The 20,192-nt window shown below is 49.2% G+C and overlaps 1 protein-coding gene across 13 annotated transcripts in view; it reads left to right on the top strand.

Moving 5' to 3' along the window:
- The window catches only part of TOX2 (TOX high mobility group box family member 2), a 275,373-nt gene that overhangs the window by 155,773 nt on the left and 99,408 nt on the right, over positions 1 to 20,192 (top strand). For 2 of the 13 annotated variants that reach the window (XM_045053581.1, XM_023251219.2), the window contains exon 1: positions 10,243 to 10,383. The exons of 9 other annotated variants lie outside the window; for them this stretch is intronic. In XM_045053581.1, the coding sequence (XP_044909516.1) occupies positions 10,258 to 10,383 (126 nt within the window). In that variant the 5' untranslated portion in view covers positions 10,243 to 10,257. Of the gene's footprint in view, positions 1 to 9,756; positions 10,121 to 10,242; positions 10,384 to 20,192 lie in introns of those variants that run through there. 2 more of the 13 variants (XM_023251223.2, XM_023251224.2) reach the window with 2 other exon arrangements.

Here is a 20,192-nt window from a genome sequence, read left to right as displayed (position 1 = left end):
TTGTTTGAATTTTGCTATGCGACCTTGGGTAAGCCACTTCTGCTCTCTGGGCACTGTGCTGCAGCCTCACAAGGTTTTGCTCATGATTGGTCCTTGGTCTTTGTCCTTAGGTTGTGATGGAGCCTGCAGGTAGGGATGGGCAGATAGGTGGGGCTCTGTACAGGATAAGACAACTCTTACTTCAGAGCTGAAGGGGTGGGGAGGAGGGAGAGAGGAAAAAGAGAGGGAAGAGGGTGGGAGAAGGGAAGATAAAGGGAGGGAGGAGGAGAGGGAGAGAGAGAGAGAGAATCCCTGAGACCTGTAGTGTTCAGGGAGGACTTCCTGGCAGAGGGAGGCATTTAGGCAGGATCTCCAAGAAGGATAGGATGAGGACCTATAGAGGAGGGGAGAGCAGAAGAGCCATTAATTTAGTATCTATCATGGGATGGGTATTTCACTTACATTATTTATTTACTCTTTGCAACCACACTTGGAGTAGAAGCTGATCCCACTGTGCAGATAAGCTGAGGCACCAGGAGTGTGGTGACTGGGCCCTGGTCACACTGGGACTGGAACCCAAACCTGTGAGCTAGGACCCCCATTTTTGGCCTCCATGACTGCACCAAGCAGGGAGGGGGTGTGACCAAGGCCAAGGGGACCAGTGGCTTAGGGAACTATGGCAGAGCTGTCTGGATGGGTATAGGCTTGTGTGGAAGAAGAGGCAAAACCTGCAACTTGGGAAGGGCATTGAGTGCCAGGCCCTGGAGTTTGGGGCCTATAGGGGGGATCCGCAGAGGGCTTTGGGGCAGGCGTGGTGTGTGCAAGGGGAGTGAGCCAGTGTTGTGCCCCTCTGCTCTGGGGCCCTTCCTGCCCCCATACTGGTGCATCTATCTTCCCTGATTCAGCTTATTCATCAGTGTGTGCGTGTGTGTGTGTGTGTGTGTGTGTGTGTGTACATGTGCATGTGGGGTGGGGTGGGGTGGGGTGGAGTCCATCCTCGACCCTTTCTGTAGACCATTTTCTGGGCATTTGGGGTCCTTGGGGCCGAGGGGCTTCCGCTTTTGCTGTAGGCGCTCTGTGGGACGGGAGGCCTGGAATAACACTGCTACCCAGCAGTCTCAGTGTAGGGAAGAGCTGGTTGCCACTGTGACAAGCCCCCCTTCCTGCCTCCCTCCTTCCTGCGTGGCCAGCCCCAGGCCGCACACCCCGTGCCTTGGAGGCAAAGGGAGGAAGGACCACAGACAATTATCCCAGATGAAGGTAGATGTGGGCTCGGGTGTGTCAAGACTTTGAGGCTGAGGATTCAGGTCTGAATCATCTTCAGCCTTCTTTACTCTCTTATCCGTGGCCCGAGTTTTTTCTCCCCCAGTAGAATCTGGCAATACCCAGCTCTTTCTCATTCTTCATGTAAACCTCTCTCTCTCTCTCTCTCTCTGGATGTTATGTAAGCTACAGTCACAACTTGGCACCTGGCACAAGATGTTGATATCAAACATGGAAACTGTTACTGCCAAGTTGGGTGGCAAGGGGAGTGGTGTGAGAGGTACCCGCTAAGTGGGGGTGGGGACAGCGGAGGAGCTACTATTTACTGGATCCATACTATGTGCCAGGGGTCTTAGGTATACTGTTTTGCTTAACCCTCACAAGAGTCCTGCAAGGTACATATTATTTTTGCCATGTCACAGACACCTGACACCTGGTCAGGTGACACCAGAAGCTCGGATAGAGAACTTGTCTAAGGTCACACAGCCTGTAGGTAGCAGAATGGATCACGAACCAGACTCTATCTAGCTCTGAAGTCATGATGCTTATTCTGCACCATATGCAAAGTATCTTTAGCTTCCTTTGAGGGGCCCTTTTACATGTGTTCCCTGCTTAGACTCAAACCATCTCAACCTAGGAGACTTGGCATAGGATGTGTTATTCCCACTGCACAGACAGAGGTGAGTGCCTGCCTTGTCCAGGCTCAAACCAAGGTCATAGGCCAGTAGGGCTCAAACCCAGGGTTTGAGCTGCTTTCTACGTCCCAAGAGGCATTTGTTGTTCTCACCTTGATGTTGTATAGACCAGACACACTTGTTCTTTGGCTGTGAGCGTATCATGGCCAATGCTCTTCTGTTAGCTCCTGTATCAGTTGTCTGTTGCTGCATACAAAGCCACCTAAGATTAGTGCTTCAAAGCAACTGTTTTATTTAGCTCACAATCTGTGGGTTAGCTGGAAGACTCTCTGGACATGGGCTGGCTGGTCTCCGCAGGGCTCCCTCCTGCATCTGTGATCAGTCGGTCATTTATCTGGCAGCTGGATGATCTAGGATGGCCACACTCACCTGTTTGGTGGTTGGCAGGCTGCTGGCCGGGAGCTGGCTGAATGCTGGCTGGGCTTTCCCCAAAACCTCTTCCTCCAGCAGGCCAGCTCGGGCTCCTTCACTTAGCGCTCTAGACAGCAGCAAGACAAGATGCTCTAGTTCACAAGTGCTGTTCAAGTTTTTCCTTATGAAACACTTGCTGCTGTCTCTGTGACCGCATAAAGTCACATGGCTAAGCCCACCTTCAAGGTGTGAAGAAAGACTGCATCTCTTGATAAGAGGAGCAGTGACGTCACTGTGCAGAGGGCCCATGTATAGAAACGGGAGGACCTGCATTCATCTTTATAATCTATCATGGCTGGCAGCAAACATTTATGGAGCCCCTGCTGTGTGCCAGGCCCTGTGGCAGGAACTCCCGGGTGAACAAGAGACCTATAATGACATAATGGAACACAAAATGGGAGCATGACAAGGTTGGTCAGGAGAGCTGCACAAGTGCTATGAGGCCAGGTAACGGAGGGTCAGAAAGGACTTCAGGAGTTACAGGAAGACGCATTGCTAGGTGGTGGGGGCAGGGTAGGCATTCTAGATAGAGAGAACAGCATGTGCAAAGGTCCTGTGGAAGGAGAGACTTGGCACATTTAAGCACCCATTGATGTGCCAGTTCCCTCTAAGTGTCAGCATGCTTGGGCTGCGAAAGGAACTTTGGTTCATAGATGTCCCTTGAGCAGCCCCCATGTGACACAGTTTCAGTAGGGAGGTGGTGAGAGACCTTTCCATGGGCAGCTTATACATTGTGCAGCTGGGCTTGGTGGCCTTTGGGAAGAGGGAGAGATTAATGCTCACGTAGGCACCCAGGAAATCCTGTGGAAGAGGAGGGATTTGGGCATCGGAAACGACAAGGAGGCAGTGAGGGAGAAGTCATAGGTATAGGATTGAGGGGCAGGTCTAGGGTGCTGGGTTAAGTAAGGGTTTGGATTTAGTTCTGTTGGTCAGTGATCTTTGAACCATGAACTGAGAATGGTATCAGATCTGGGGTGGGGACCTGAGTGCCCAGCCCCCTGGGGAACCACCTACCTACTCCCGTGAGCTACCTTCGATGTCCCTGAGCCTTCAGCAGGCTCTCTCAAGGCATATCAGACGGTGCAGTTTTAGAAAGGCCTGATCAAATGAGCCAGCACAGAAGTGGAAAAATGGGACAGGTCAGACAAATTCAAGTTTGAATTCCTGCTCCTTGTGACATCACCATGAACCTCCAGGCAAGTGCCACCAGCCTCAAGCCTTGGTTTTCTCATCTGAAAATGGGGGCCTGGTCCCATCCACCCTGGGTTGGACTGAGCCCCTGTGGGGTGGAGTTAATCTTAGTGCCTGTTCTATGCATGCAGGCTTTTCCTGTGTGCAACCAAGGACAGTGCAGGGGCCTAGGTGACTGCCAAGTCGGAGTATAGCAAACACTCCTCTTTACCGGGCCCCAGAATAAACAGAAACCACAGCAACTGGGATGCATCACATGGCCGGCAGCCCATCTTGCTGCTGATGGCCAGGGGACATCACAGATGCCCACCACCGGTGGGGTGACCCTTGGGAACTCCCTTAGCCCTTCTCTCTGCCTGAGGTAGGACCGAGTAGTTCTAGCAAAATCAATCCTGACTTTGGGCTTTATCCAACCTCCTATTTTATTATTTAATTTTATTTTTTCAGTCTTGTCCCAGAAAGCATGTCCTAAATGAGATAAGTTGGAGCAAACCTCCCTGCCCTCTCCTTCCCTCTGTCATCTCCTGTTGGATGCCCTGGAAGGAGTTGCCAGGATGCTGTTGGAGGCCAGCACCGAAATAGCAACGCGTCTATTCTGGGAGTGTGGGCACAGGGCCAGTGGTCTCTGCCAGTGTCCACAGACATCCAGCAAGGTGGTGGCATTAATCCCCTACTTTGCAGAGGGGCTCACCCTTACCTGAGAGGTTCACAGCTACTAGCAGAGCCGGGATTTGAACCTGGGTCTTCATGCTTCGGAACTCATTCCCATACTGTCTTTGGTTGAACTGGGGGTTCAGGCACCAGTAGAGCTAGGAAGAGTGTGTTTGTCAGCTCCCCATGTGGGGGCCGCTGGCTTGCGATCCCTGCCCCGCCACACAGGGGTCCAGGGCAGTGGTGGTGGTGGTGGAGGGGTGGCTAAGGTGGTCTTGGAGACTGAGAAGGTTTCCAGTCCTTGTGCTTCAGCCTGTCAGCCTCCTTGTGCACCTCTGGCAGGAGTAGACCTGGACCTTTGCTTCCAGAAGCATGGCTTTGCCTTGGCTGGATGTTGAGAGTGGGGCTTTCTGGAGCCACTGGCTTCTCTCTCTACATCTGCAGCCATCCAGACTGGAGAGTCAAAGTCCAGGCTAGGGTGATCCCTTTGTCTCTTGGAACCTTGACTCATCTGTAAAATGAGGGATCTGGTGACTCAGTTGACAACACCACAGTGAGCGTGGATGGCAGGCCCAGAACCTTCCTTCCAGTCCTGTCTGTGACACTTACTAGCTGTGAGCATCCAGCAAGTTACTTAGCTTCTCTGTGCCTTAGTTTCCTCCTCTGTGATATGGGGATAATAATTGCATCTACCTAACAGGGTTGTCTTGAGAACCAATATGTGTAAATGCAGGAAGCAGTACCTGGGACAGAGTATGTGCTGCTGTAAGCGTTACCTTGTGTTGGGAAGTTAGTGTGGCTGTCACAGGACCTGTCCCTGTGCTTGGCAGGAAGCAAATGCTCAGAAACTGCTTTTGGCTGAGAAGGGGAGGAAGAAGGTGACACCGCCGGGCCTGCTGTGGGACCTGGGACACCCACCTAACCTCTCAGAGTCTCACTTTTGGTGGTTCCTTGTTTATTTTTGGTTATTCAGTGACAAGAACACATTCCAAAATTAGAGACAAAGAAAATATAAAACAAAAAAATTCTAGGTGGAAAAATGAAAGCAGGTATGTTGGTCCTGGGGCTCTGCAGTTATAGAAATCAGCCTGCAAATCCAGCTCTGGGCTTCCTGGCAGATGAGTGAAAAGGGAAATAGATTTACCCCAGGATTTCTTTGATAAGGGGAAGAGGCTTGACAGGTCCTCACAAGAAATACTGTCTTAACTGACATTTGGAGCTGAAAGAAATTCCTCTCACCAGCCTCATGGAAGTTCTCAGGCTTCAGTTTCCCATAAAATGGGGGGATGAGACCATTCTTCCTTGCTACTCCGGCTGATTATGTGGGGATTATGTGGGTATAAAGTACCTGGTGTATGCCCAGCGAGTCGTGGGCTCGGAGGGCACACTTCTTGCCCATCTGTCCTGTCATGGCTAACTCCTGCCGATTTCTGGACGAAAGCTGAAGTCCAAACATACCCGGCAGTGCCTGGAGAGCACAGCTCTGCTGTTGGGACCCAGTCAGGGGGAGTCTCGTGTGTGGGAGGTGGTGACTGTTTAATAACAGGACAGATGCCAAGGCCAGTGGGGCACTGTGACACAGTGAGGCATAAGCCCCACAAGTGAGCATGTGCAGTGTGTCTGAGGACTACATGAAGGCCGCCTGGTGCAGTCAGTCATGAGTTCGAATTCCGGGAGGGCTACGGGGTGGTGGAGAGAGTGTTAGGCATTTACAGAGGATGAAGGGAGGCAGGGTCCTGTGCACCGTCAGGTGTCCAGTGCGGCCCTGCAGTGGCTGGCAGTTTTGGCGAGGAGGCACATGGGATTAAGCCCACCACGGTGCCCCAGTGGGTGTGAGGATCCAGACAGGCACCACAGAGGCGCAAAGCGGCTTTAATCACTTCCCTTGGGCGAGATTTATTCAACAGCAGCTCAGAGCCTCCAGCATTTACAGGTGCTGACGGGGGCATCACAATATTGTGAAATTAAGCAGGGAGCCGACTTCATTACAGCTTACCTGGCAAGGAGGCAGCTGCCTTAGTTAGCAGCGATGGCTGGATGTGACAGAGCTAAAATTGAACTTGGCAATTAGGCTCGTGAGAGGTTCTCGGTGCTGTAAAAGGAAGTTCCATGGAAATCAACCCTGGTAATCACAGGGTTTACAATTAGTCAGTTACTATTAAGGTTGCCCTGTCAGCATATACTGCAGGGCAATGCAGGGGAACAGGGATGGAAACTTGGGTTTTGACTGTCTCGGGTTACCATGTGCTCGCCTGCACCAGCCTTTTCTGTTTTAATGTTTGTTCCGGGGCAGAAGATTGACAGACCCTGTGTTAATGTCATGGTGCAGGTGCAGTGTGCCCATTTGCATTATGGATCATTTTAAAGTCCTTTTTTTTTTTTAATTTTTTTGGCATGAGCTTGCACCTCTTTCTCATTTTTGGGTTTCTCCTGACTTGTGAGGAGTGTTTTCCCAAACAGCTTCGTATCTCTCCTTGGGATATTGCACATGAAGAGCTCAGCGTTTTGTTGACTCTTGGTACTGGAGAAAGGAATGATGCGATATTATTGAAGGTTTTTGAGCACCCTCATGGAATTATTTTTATTAAGCCATAACTAGAATATTTCAACAACCTCAGAATATTGTCCCCATTTTGCAGATAAAGGCAGTGAGGAGCTGGTGTGCACTTGGCTACTGGTGCTGAGAGAGGCAGACAGAAAGAAAGAACTTACACAGGTTCGCCGCTGAGTTGGCCTGGGGTGTGTGCACTGACCCTCTTGAATGGGAAGATGGAAACTCAAGCCACCTCATTGCTTTGAGCCCCAGTCAGTTCATCCATAAAATGGGAACTTGTGCCCGGCAGCATGTAAGGATTAAGTGAGATAATTCAGGCACAGTAGAAGGTCAGCACAGGTGGCTTTTGTTACTAACACTAATATTTATTGTCCACTCACTTTGTGCCATGAGTGACGGTGGCTTCGCACAAAGACCGCACAAGGCAGTCTTAAGTAAATGCAGGCTCAGAGAGGGTATGATTTTGTCCAGGTCTTCTTAGTAAGGGGTGGTGCCAGGATTCAGACTCAGGCAGTCAGGCACCCAGAGTCTGGCCCTTGCCCCTGCCCCCAACTCTGGGAGCAGTTGAATGTCAAGAAAACAAGGCAGCCTGGATGAGCTGCTTCTGTGGCTGAGAAGAGAGAAGGATTAAAACAGAAATATCTTTCCAAAAGGCTTCGGCTCCTTCACATGAAGCTGAGTCATCTCTCTGTGTTTTGAACCGTAACCATCAAGCTGCCTCAAAATGCCCCAAATAAAAATAAAAATAAAAAATGCTGAGTTCTCCCAAGAGGAGCTGAGTAGAGGGTCCGAAGAGCTGGGACCCCTGCCACCCTGCACTGGGTACCTTGGCCCAAGTGTTTAATGGGGCAGGCGCTCTCAGGGTGAATGGGTCCAGGTCGGGAAGCTGTTCTGTGCCTGAATGCATGGGGACAGCATGGTCACAACCCCAGAATTCCTGCACGTAACGGAGTTCAGTGTTTGATGGAGAATGCAGGGATTTTCTGCACCTGCCCCGTGTCACCCCACCTCTGCCTCTTAACATGCTTCCTCCCGTCTCTGTGTACACAACCCTGCCCCTCCTTCCACACTCAGCCAATGATCCTGAGGTTCTTAGCTGTGAGCACTGTCTCCCTTATATAATATTTTCTCACCTACATACATGAGCTGAGATGTCTTTGGGGTCAAGGACAGTGTCCTAATTACACACTGCCCTTGTGTCTGGAACCGTCCCTTGCATAGAGTAGGAAATAGGCAGAGGGAGGGAACAGAAAATGCTATTGACTGAATGAATTAATAAATGATAATTGAAGGCTTTTTACCTTCACACTTTCTCAGTCACAATAAATTATACCTTTTTCTTCTCAGTCTCTGATTCCCAGTTAGAAAGTTTAACATCCAGCAAGCACTGTGAGCTTCTTTCCAGATCAGTGAACGCAGGTCATTTGTCTGGCTGCATACTATTCCATGGCACAGAGAGTTGTGGCTTATTGAGTCTATACCCTATCAATGGATTTTATTCTCATTTTTATTTTCTTATAAATAATGATGTAATAAAGAAATAAATGTCCCTGTGCAAATAAAGTTGAGCCTAGAAAGTCCTTTTCCATCTTAAGCCCATATAAGCATTCAAGGATGGACTTTTCTAGCACTCTCCCAGCTTTGTGTGTATGTTTCCAGATCTTCAGTATATCTGAAATTTCCACCTCTCTATCGTAGTGCAAAATGTACATCTCCCTCTCCTTCACACAAGTTCCGTGCGCTTGGAACTAGGCCTTGGATCTACAGATTGTGTGTACTTTCTATTTGTTGAGCACCTGCTGTGTGCCAGGCCCTCTGCTAGGAGATGAGACCCAGAGATGAGCAAGGCAGAGGGGTCCTGGCCATCATGGAGCTCACAGCCTAGTGAAGAAGGTGAACAATAAACAAATAAAAGCAGCCATCAAAACAAACAACCAGAAAACATTGGCTGGAGGGGTGTGCTGTGAACAGTGTAATTCAGGGTGGGTGAGTCAGAGGAGCCCTTTCTGGGAAGGAGGAGATCTTTGAGCAGAATGCGAAGGATGAGGAGTCAGTTGTGTGAAGTCCTGGGCAAGGGAACAGCATGAGAAGGGTGTAGAGGTACGGATGCAAGACTCTTCCTCTCTGGAGCCCCTTCTAGTCCCCCCGCCCCCTCCTCATGCAGATATGCTGGTCATCAGTCTCTTTTATCACCATGTGTTCCCCAGGTCTTTCTTGTCACTTAGTTTATTATTGTTACAAGTGTTCAATATTGGGGTGATTCCCAGAACTCCTCTCACTGAGTTCTGAGTATCCTCAGCTCTGTGAGGCTTCCTCAGCAGCCTCTGGTGTTTCTAAAATGTCCAAAAATGAAAATTGGTTTAACAGGGCCTGGCACAGTACATGGCACTTAATAGGCACTGTCATCCCCATTTTACAGATGAAGAGACTAAGGCGCGGGGACGCTAATTGTTCCAGTAGGCAGAGCCAGGGTTTGAACCCAGTTCTGTCTTATTCCTAAGTCCACATTCTTCACGGAGCCGAGTTAACTGCACTTGTGTGGAAGCTAATGAGCTTCAGACCAGCCCTGTCCCAAGCCTGATCCAGCCTCATGGTGGGTGACCTTGGGACTTGGCCTGCTACCCCTCAGGAGTGAGAAGGAACCAGGCAGGCTCTCATGTTTTTGTTTTAAATTACAAATGTCATACATGCTTGTGGAAAAGAGAAAAGAAGAAGAAGAAAGAGAAGGAGAAGGAGAAGAAGAGGAGGAAAAAACAAGACAAGAAAGAAAAAGCAGCGACTGAAAATACCTCCTTATCCTACTCCCCAGGGTGACCACTATTCACAGTTTGGCATCTTTTACAGTGTGTATCCAAACACACACACAGTTGTTGTTTTTATAAAAATGGGATCACGTCCTTGATTCTTTCTCCTAACCAGTCCCAAGTCAGTACCTGCAGGCCTTCCTCATTCCATCATATTCCACAGAATGGATATATTTTAATCTGTGCAATGCAGCCCTGCTTTGAGACATTCAGCGTGCCCCCGATTCTTGTCTGTAACAAACAACATCTGTGGGTGTGCACTGTGCACGCCAGTGCAGGTATTTCCGCAGGACGGATGCTCAGAAGTCTGACTGCCAAGTGAAACGGCATGCAACTTTCACGTGTTGACAGGTGCTGCCAGGCTGCCTTCCAGAAGCTTTTCCAGCTCAATACCTGCTCCCGAGGCAGCATGCGTGAGTGGGGAAGGCTCGTAAGCCACAAACGATGCAGAGCCAGGCTGCCTCCCCTTCCGCTCCCTGAGACCTGGTGTGGAGACCGCTGCCAGGAGCTCCGAACACTCAGGCCCAGATTGGGATAGAAGATGGATTTTGATAAAAGAGATTAAATAACAGGTTTTTCCATTTCACCTTATAGGAATGGGATGGGGGGGGCGGGGGTGCCGGGCCTCCAGCCAATAGAGGACCAAGACTTGTCAGGAGGGCTTATAAAGCTTGCTATTTCTGGCATTTTTTCTCTTTCTCTGCTGATTATGCAGCAGAATCGCACAGAGGCTGTCGCGGGTGCGTTCTCTCGCTGCCAGGGCTTCTGTGGAATGAGACTCGGGCTCCTTCTACTTGGGAGACGCTGGTGCATTGCAGGTGTGTTTCAGCAGAAGGTAAGCAGCGGGTGCCCGCCACCTCCTGAGGTGGAGGCGGCCAGGCCGTTGCTGCGGGGTGAAGACAGACAGTGCCTGGGTGGGGGCAGGCAGCGACCTGGACTGGTGCCTGTCACGTTGTGGAATGAAGATGCTTTGGAGGGTTCCAGGAGGCCTGCACTTGGCAGCTCCTTCTTGAAAGGGAATTCTAAAAGTGGCTGGGATTGGCCCCTGGAGGGGCAGGTCTTGGTGCCCTGAGCATCATAGCTGCCCAGGGTACTCAGGAAGCATTTGTTCATTCACTCATTCATTCATTCATCCATTCAGCACACCCCGTAGTGGGCCTGGCCAGGTGTGGGTGGGGGGCCTGGCCAACTCAGACCAGAAACAAGGGTGGGGATAACACATGATATGGCAGGGGCCCAGAAGATACCTAGGGTGAGGAGTGGGAGGGGCTTTTCAAGGCAGGAGGGGTGAGGAGTAGCTGGGGCTGTCACTAGGAACCAAGTTTGAGCTGCTGCTTCCATTGGATTTTGGAGTTTGTGGAATCAATAAAACTTCCTCCCCAGATTTGCAAGTACCACCTTTTCCTTTTGTCTGTTAAAGATATTGAAAAATAAGCAGTTGGGATCTCCAGTTGCTGTCCTGTTGTAAAAGCAAGGACAGCAAAAGATAAGGAAGGACATTGTCACAGATTTTTTTTTAAGTTTATTTTTATTTATTTTGAGAGAGAGATGGAGTGTAAGTGGGGGAGGAGCAGAGAGAGAGGGCAACATTGAATCCCAAGCAGGCTCTGCACCATCAGCATGGAGCCTGACCTGGGGCTTGAACTCATGAACCATGAGATCATGTCCTGAGTTGAAATCAAGAGTCGGAGGCTTTACCAACTGAGCCACCCAGGCGCCCTGACATTGTTACAGATTTAAAGGCAAACACATACACACATAATAGGCGACAGAGATTTTGAATGCAGAAACCTACTATTAATGACATTTTCCAGCTGTCGCTGGGGAGATTGTCTTTGTGGAGGGAGTTGGCTGAGCTGGAGGTGGGGCTTGTTGCAGGTGACAGGGCTGCACCCAGCTGAGCAGGAGGCCTGACCTCTTCTGGGGCTCTGATTTATCACAGTCGTTGTGGAGAAGCTGGCTTTGTGCACGTGTGTCCCAGAAACGGAAACCGCCCTCTCAAGCCTGCTTTCCCTTGCTTGGAATGTCCCAAGGGAACCAAGAGAGACCAAGAAAGAGGAGCTTCTGTGCCCCCTGGCGAGATCTCCACTTTCTGCATGCTGGTTCTAAAGGCAAGAGGACCCAGCCCCTTGGTCTGCGGGGGATGGCGTTGGAGCCAGCCAGCCACTGAGGAAATAGCCATGGAGTGCCTCCTGTGTACCAGGGTCTGGGTTAGTTACTGGTTTCAGATCTCAGCTCTGCCACACATACAGTCTGTGACATAGGGCCAGCTTTTGGAGCTTTGCAAGTCTCTGCCTGCTTATCCATAAAATGGGGACACTGATACCTCCCTCCTTGTGTTGTGATGATTGTGTGTTGTGCACACACATGTGCTGCCTAACACTTTGCCTTGTATGTGGTAGGACCTCCATAAATGTTGAGTGAATGAATGAGCAAATGACCCAGAACCCATAGCTCTGCTTAGGAGAACTTCGTGGCTAACACTGTGTGTGTGTGTGTGTGTGTGTGTGTGTGTGTGTGTGTGTGCGTGTGCACACATATGACCTGGGGAGCTCTCCCCCTTGTGCTTACAGCCAGAGACTTTGTGTTCTGGTTCTCTTCTTAGGGAGCTTGGATGCAGGGCCACATTCTGCTTCACAGTCCTGTCTGGTACGAATTTCTCTATGTCTCTGGTCACATCCATAGCTCTTGACTGGGAGAGGAGGAGTTAATTACAGGGACTTAACTGGTTGTCTTGAAACAGGCTGAGTCTTATTTTTAATGCTTGCTGAGAGCCCAGGGTGGGAAGAAAGACTTTGGAAGGGAGATGGGAGTAGTCTTAGAAGGGAGCGTGTGACTGGAGTATCACCATTCCTGAATACCCCCAGATCTGGAGAACAGAAGCTGAACCCAGGGTTGGTTTTTTTTTTTTTTTAATGTTTTAGGTTTATTTTATTTTTTTAAAGTTTATTTATTTTTGAGAGAGAGAGAGAGAGAGAGAGAGAGAGCGAGAGAGCAAGCGAGCAGGAGAGGGTCAGAGAGAGAAGAAAAGAGAGAATCCTAAGCAGTTTCCACACTGTCAGCACAGAACCTGATGCGGGCTCTAAACTTACTAACTGTGAGATCATGACCTGAGCCTAAATCAAGAGTTGGACACTTAAGCAAATGAGCCACCCAGGCACCCCTGAAGCCAGGTTGAAGACTTGGCTTTGAGTCCTGGCTCTGCTTTGTGTTTGCTCTGTGGTCTCTGCTGAAAGGTCACTTACCTCTCTGAACCAGTTTCCTTACCTATAAAATGACAGATTATTAGAATTAAATGGGACTAGGTATATAAAACACTGTGTTGGTGCTCAGTAAATACAAATACTCTTCCCTCTTGGGGATGGACCCTGGAGCCTTTGACTGGGGCCCAGGGTATCTGCTGGCACACAGGGTTTGGCACACAGCAGATACCTAATGAATATTTATGGAGTGGGTGAAGGTGCCCAGGGAGTGGGAAGTCAGAGTTGTATGTTTATCCTCCTGTGCAATTGCTTTGCTTTGCGATCTTGAGTAAGTTCTTTGCCTTCCTTTGGTCTCTGATTCCCTTAGAAAAAAGTAGTTCAGGCTGATCCTGCAAACTCCTACTATTCTGTTCCGTGTTGGAAATTCAAACATAAACTCATGTTTGAAATTAAATTTCCTTTCTGCGATTAGTGGAACCCGTGATGACTGTCTCCCTCCTGCTGCCTCCTGCATTCGCAAACCAGTAATTAACAAAATTGGGAGCAGAGGCAGAGATGCGAGGTTTCCTGAGGAGGCCGCGCGGGCATGGCTGGGGCTCCCTCTGTGGTACCTGCTGTGATTGCCTCCAGGAGTCACCATCTCTGTCCAGTCAGGGGGCCTGGCAAGTGTTCACGTGTATGGATAATCCCAAATGGAGCACTGAAATATCATAGATGGGCAGTGGTTTCTCCAGTTTCTCCCAGACCCTGGGGTGCTGTTTTCCAGGGAGGGTGTGGGATCCTCCTGCTCTTGGGTGTCTGTCCAGATGGGCACTGATAGAGGAATCAGGTAGGCTGGGATCTTCAGTCTTCCCTTTCTTGATTTCTGGCTGAGACTTTAGGCAATGCGCTCACCATCTCTGGGTCTGCCTTGCTGTGCAGCCATGGGGGCAGCAGCCTGTTATGAATGGGGGGAATCGTATAGAAAAGCCGCTTTGATTTACACCTTCTCTCCCCAGAGGATTCATCTGAAGAAGACAGTGGCTCTAAATGGTCCTTGTCTTGATTCACACGCCCCACCTTCCGACATGCCCTCCCCTGTCATGCCCATCTTGGTAAACACTGTGACTGTCTGCTCCTTGGTTTGCATCACTCCTGGCCCTTCTCTCTGCCTCACTGCCCGATGGCTGTACCTGCAGGGTAAAACCCCACCTCCCTTCTTCACTATTACCTGTTGCTGGGTGATACAGGAACCTCTGCCCAGGCCTCCCTGCCTCCGCCTTCCTTGTAGAGTCCTCTCTCCTCACACAGCTAGCAGGATCTCTGTGAACCACTCCCCTGCTGAAAGCCTTTTGTTGGATGGTTGCTTGTAGCCTGTTGGGCCTGTTCCGATACCCTTAATGTGTATTAATGTGGCCACTTGGGGGGCTGGGGCACCTGTCTGATTTCAGTTTTTGCAGTCAGCAAGCTAGCTTCTGCCTCCTCCCTCCCAAGCAGAATCATTGCTGCTGTACAGCTTCCTGAAGCCCCCTCCCCCACTAACCAAGCTGTCATGCTTCTGGATTTATACATGCAGACCTTTTTGTCCAGAATGTTTCCTCTACCCCTTGAACTTCTGCTCATTATTGCAGACAGAGTTGTGGCATCACTGCTTTCCAGAAGCCTGCTCTGATTGTTCATTCCTCCCACCCCCAACAGTCTGGGCCAGGGACCCTTCCCTGCCCCCACCCCATTGTAATCCTCCTCATCAGTGCTCTGATGCTCTGGGGGACTGAAGCTGGGTATGATGCATTTTATCCTCACACCCTCTGGAAGGTGATGCAACACAGAGTATTCTGCTTGGGAAACATTAATTTAGGTGTAAATGCAAAGAACTCCTTGCAAATTAAAGGTCTTCAGACCTAGGCAGACTGGATTAGATCCTCAGCCTGTGGTTTGATTTGGCTTTGTTACCTTGGAGAAACCATCTAACCTCTCTGATCTTGGAGGGTCATGAGGATGGACAAGATGACACTTACAACAAATTTCCTGTTATTTCCCGCCTGCTTGACTGTAAATGTCCCCAAAGGCACTTGGAACATTTAAATGGCTCCCCTACTTTGCTCTGAACAGAGCAAACCCAAAGAGGGGCCAGGCCCAATGGCCCCCAGTACCGTGCACAGAGGAGCCCTGCACAGAACCTCAAACAGGAGCAAAAATAGCACCCATTCAGGCAACCTGAGATGCAGAAGCCACAGGAAGAAGCCGCAGGCCAAGCGGATGTCAGCTGCTCTGAGGCCCCACCGAGGCTCCTCCGATGTACCGAGCTATTGCAGGCCTCACGCCTGCCCTTACTGCCTCCTCTGACCACAGCCATCAGATAAGGCCGAGGAAAAAAGTGCTGGCTTCCTCTCTCTGGGGAGGAGTAATCTCAGTGCCATCTGTGGGGTGCACTCCACTCTCTGTTGCCTCTCTGGCATCTCTCCCCCCTGCCTCCTTGCTCGCTTTGCTTACCTTACTGGTCTTCACCCATACAGTCCCACCTTCGGGCTTTTGCACAGGTGGTTTCTCCCCCATTTACTCGCCTGGCTTAGTCCCTTACCTCCTTTCAGTTTGCCCAACTGCCCCTTTCTTAGTGAGGCCCACCATGGCCACCCTCCTTAAACTCACATAGCCTCCATCCAGGCATTCCTGATTCATCTCACCTGCTCACCTTTTCCTTCCTTCCCTAATTCTTGAACCTTCTAACATACTGTGGAAGTGACTTAGTTACTATATTTAATGTTTGCTTTTTGTCTTCAATGCAAGAGGCAGGCTCCAGGGATCTTTGGTCTTAGAATAGTGCCTGGACCCCAAGTAGATACTTAATAAATATTATTTCAGGAAATGGATGCATGAGTGAGGGGATAAGAACCAGCCCAGCCATCAGAAGGGGGTTGGGCTGGATTTGTTTGGATTCTTATTTCACATGCACACTCACATGTATGAACACACGTGTGTTTGCATAGATATCTCTAGCCACTTTTTGAGCCTCTCAATGTTTGAGACAGGGCTGGTCTGAGGTCATCAAATGGCTCATCAAATGTTTGTAGGAAGGAAAGGGAGATTGACAGCTGGGCCAGTGTGAAGGAGACCTCGTGCTTTAGGGAAAGGGCCTTTCCAGGAGTGGGTCAGCCGGCAGGAGAGGAGAGGTCCAGTGGGAGATGGCAAGGGATGGGGCTAGAGAAAGTGGCAGGAATCAGGTCAAGCAGAACATTGGGACCAAAGAAAAGAGGTGGGAGCCTTTGAAGGACTTTAATCAAGGGAGTGACTTATTGATGATTTAAGACGGGGTTCTCCTGGTTTGTGATTAGGTGGGAAAATTCAGTCTTTGTTCTAAGAGTCAACTATATGCCAGACACTCTTGGCTGTGCTTTTCATGAGGTTTCTCATGAACCCATTATGTAGGTGAAAAAATTGAGACTCATGGAAGGGAGTTTCACAGAATCCATCCTCCATATGACAGCCAGAGTCATCTTCTAAAATGTAAATCAGAGCATGCTACTCCTTTGCAAGAACTCTCCAGGGTCTTCCCATTTGGGATAAAACCCAAATCCCTACTATGGCCCCAGGTTTTCATATGCTTTGGCCCCTGCCGACCGCTCTGATCTCAACCTTGTCCCTCCCCTCTGCTCTAGCCACGTTATTTCTCCCCCATGTGACAGCTTTCTGCTTGCTGACCTCAAGGACTTTGCCCTTGGTAATCCCTCTGCCCACAGTACTTTTTGAGCCCCTAGGGCTCCCCCAGTTTAACTGTTACCTCTAGAGAGAGATCTTTTCAAGTTGTTCCTTGCTGTCTTCTATCTCTGCAAACAAGGGGTTGCTTCACAGCATTTTATCACAGTTGTGCCCATGTTTGTGTGTTTGCTTGTTTGTTGCCTGCCTTCCCCAGTAGGCTCTAAAGTCTGTGGGGGCTGGGATCATGTCTGTGGAGGATGTGGGGAGCTCTGGGCCTGTGTGGCCTGGATGGCTGCGTGCCTCTGGACCTGCCCGAGAAGGCCAATGCCTTACGGGGACCCCTGGGAGGGGGGTGGGTAGCACCATGATTCCTGCTGCACCTGGTCTTGACTCACTCCCAGTGCCGCCATATTCCCCATAAGATGCTCCACCTGGCATTTCAGCTGCCTGGAGTCCATGAATATATGTGGAAAGAGGTCAGGTCTGGGCTCGAATCTCAGCTCAGCCACCTAATAGCTGTGAGATCTTGAGTACTTTCCTTTACCCTTTCTGAGCCTCACTTATCTCTTCTGTAAAATGGGCACACAGAGGGATGGTCTGTCAACCAGGTCCTATCACCTGTGTGCCCAGTGCTTGGTTCAGCTCTAAAGTCCCTTATCTGAAATCCAAAAAGCTCCACCACCAAATACTGGTTTGTAAATATGCTGTGAACTCATTTGACCCCAGAACCTGATCTGAACTGACACAAAACTCTTCATAATTTTTACTTAATCCTTGTGTGGATATTCACAGGATATGAATGTGTTTTATTGCAGGTGTGGCCCCAGACCCCACTCCGGCTACTATGTAATTTGTGGGATTTTCACTTCCTTTTTGGAAATCAGAACACATTCTGAATTCTGGAATCCCATGAGTCTGGCTCAGGGGCTTGGATCCGTGTGTGCGAGCTGATACTGAAGACCCTCTTGGGGCCCGGGAGGGTCGGGGGGGCCTGTGACAGCTGTTGCATAGCCAGAAACCTCTTGTTTCCTCTCGGTTTCTTGGCGGCCAGTGTCTTTTTAGCTGTCTGGGGTTACGTTGGGTTTTGTTTGCTCAGGGGCAGAGGTTATGGCTTGGGCAGGGTGAGCTCAGGTGCTCGAGCATTTTTGGTTTGAATTTAAAAGGAGAATTTTTTTTCTTATGAATCATCAGAAAAAGAAATCAGAAGGAAGTGTGTGACCAAAGAGAGGAAATTAGGGTTTGCGAACTGCGTGAGTCACCCCCTTTCTGACTCCTAGGTGATCCCTTGCTCTTGGCAGTTTTCATTCATCTCTGAGACTCTCGGTTCTGTAGTTTGGAAAACATACCAGGGACTGCCGTGGTTTTATTCTGGCTCAGCCCCGCTTCCCTTTCTAGCCATCAACATAAATGTCTCTCTTTGAATCACTGCCACACTGTTTTACTTCTTATTGCTTTATTGAATGTTTCTTCTCTGCCCAGGCTCTGCTCAGAGTCCTACTTCCTGGTCCTCCCCACCCTCGTCCAATCACTGCAGCAGCTTCTGCTTGGCTTCCTGGACAGGTTCCAGTCTTACCTTTTCCAACCCATTCTCCATCCTGAAGCCAGAGGCCAGCTTCTAAAATGCAGCCCCCCCCCCCCCGCCACTGCCAAAAGTGGAATAAAGTAAAGTAAAGTAAAGTAAAGTAAAGTAAAGTAAAGTAAAGTAAAGTAAAGTAAAGTAAAGTAAAGTAAAGTAAAGTAAAATGCAGCTTCATTCTGGGCTTCCAACTCTTTGGTGTAGCCCTGAAAGCCCTATCATGATAAGGTCCTGTTTGCCTTGCATCTCGGCTCTCACTGCCTCTCTGTTCAGTGAATGGGCCCCCTCTCCAGCCCCCAGGTCTTGGTGAGTGCTGTTCCCATGCCCTCTCCCTTCCATTGGTACCTTCTCTCGTCACCTGGCCAGTTATGCTCATGCTGCAGGTGGGTCTACTTAGAAGCCATCTCCTTCGTGAAGTCTTCTCACACGGCCCATCTCTAGGCTCCTGTGAACTCTGGCTCCCAGTACACTCACCATCCATGTTACAGTACCTGGTTCCATTCCCCTCAGTACACCACAAGCTCAGGAGGACAGAGACTGGGTCCCATCCATCGCTGGTACCATCTCCAGCCCTTAGGACAGAAGACTGTTTTAAGCAAGACTGGATGTACTTGAGACAAATAGGCAATGTATTGACAGGGTGACTCCTAAGGCAGGAGACAGGGGTCTTGGGTTTTTATCTACCTTGCTTCTGGCTGGCTGTCTGCCTTGGGAGTGGGTGCCATATTGCTTTCCAGTAGGCTGGAAACTGTTTTCCATGTCAGCAGTGGCATGAAATATCCCTTTCATTATAGTAGGTGTGTTTCGTGTATATTTTTCTTCTATCATCATCGAATCAAGTGCACAGTTTCCCTATATATTTGTTTCTTGCATGACTTTCCTGTTTGTGTCCTGTGTCCTTTTGTTTATCAGCATCTTGCTGTCTCTTTAATTTGACTGAAATGTTTCTACGTCTTATATATTAACTGTCTCATAGTTGGTGCTGATATTTTCTTAGTCTGATGTCCTTTTCATTTTGGTTTATTATGCTTCCTTCTACAGAAGATATTAATGCATATATATTTGAATCTGTCAATCTCCCTTCCTCTGTGATTGCTTCAAGGGCTGAGGAAGTTATCTTGGTGCCATAGATCTGATAAACATTCTGTTCTGTTTTCTGATTAATTCCCTATAACATGACTTTTTATACTTAACTCTTTAATCTGTTTAGAGTACATTTTGGTGGGTGGCTTGCAGTGGGTATCTAGTTAAGTGTTCCTAAATAGGAACAGGATAGCCCTGTTATCCCTATTCTGTTTTTTAAATAATTGGTCTTTGTCTCTTTGTCTCCAAAAGGAGAGACAAAATAGAATAGTTGTTATGAGGGTGAACTTTGGCAGAGTTAAGATGCTGGTCTTGCCATTTTCTAGCTGTGTGACCTTTGTTGCTTAAATTTTACCATTAATTTTATCCTCTGTAAAGTGGGATAATATCTCCCTCATAAGCTTGAGTGAAATATCGTATGGCAAGGCATGTCACATGGCACCTGACATATTGTGAGTGCCCTCTTTCACCATACATTTTCTTTTTTATTTTAATGTTTATTTATTTATTTTTGAGAGAGAGAGAGAGAGCCCAAGCTGGGGAGGGACGGGGGGGGGGGGGGGACACAGAATCTGAACCAGGCTCTAGGCTCTGAGCTGTTAGCACAGAGCCTGATGTGGGGCTCGAACTCACAAACCATGAGATCATGACCTGACCTGAAGTCGGATGCTTAACTGACTAAGCCACCCAAGCATCCCCATCATACATTTTCATACAGAGTTGGGTCTGATTCTGCACTTTCTCTTCTGTTGCACTGATTTAAAGTTCTCCTTTGGCATCATTATCATTTTCCTTTGGTTGTTGCTTCACAGAAAGTTTTCGTCTCCGGCCAAATGAAGCCCCCGTCCATTACTCTTCATTTAGGAATATTGCTGCAAACTCTCCCTGTTTTTTTCAGTGAATGCTGATTCCTCCTGCCCCCTCTGCACTGCAGTCCACCTCAGTGATTTATAGACACCCTCCCGCCTCCCATCATTCATGTATACCCCTCCCAGCTGCCTTGCCTTTGCTCCCTGTGGTCCCTTTGTCTGACAGGTGTGTGTCAGCTGCTCTCACCTGGCCTGTTTCAATCTAGTGCCTTGTCACCCTCACTCCCCCATCATCAGT

This window comes from Felis catus, chromosome A3 (genome assembly GCF_018350175.1).
Source record: "Felis catus isolate Fca126 chromosome A3, F.catus_Fca126_mat1.0, whole genome shotgun sequence".
Classification (NCBI taxonomy): domain Eukaryota; kingdom Metazoa; phylum Chordata; class Mammalia; order Carnivora; family Felidae; genus Felis; species Felis catus.
The sequence above is the reverse complement of the archived record's forward strand: the minus strand, read 5'-3'. Positions and strand labels throughout refer to the sequence as shown.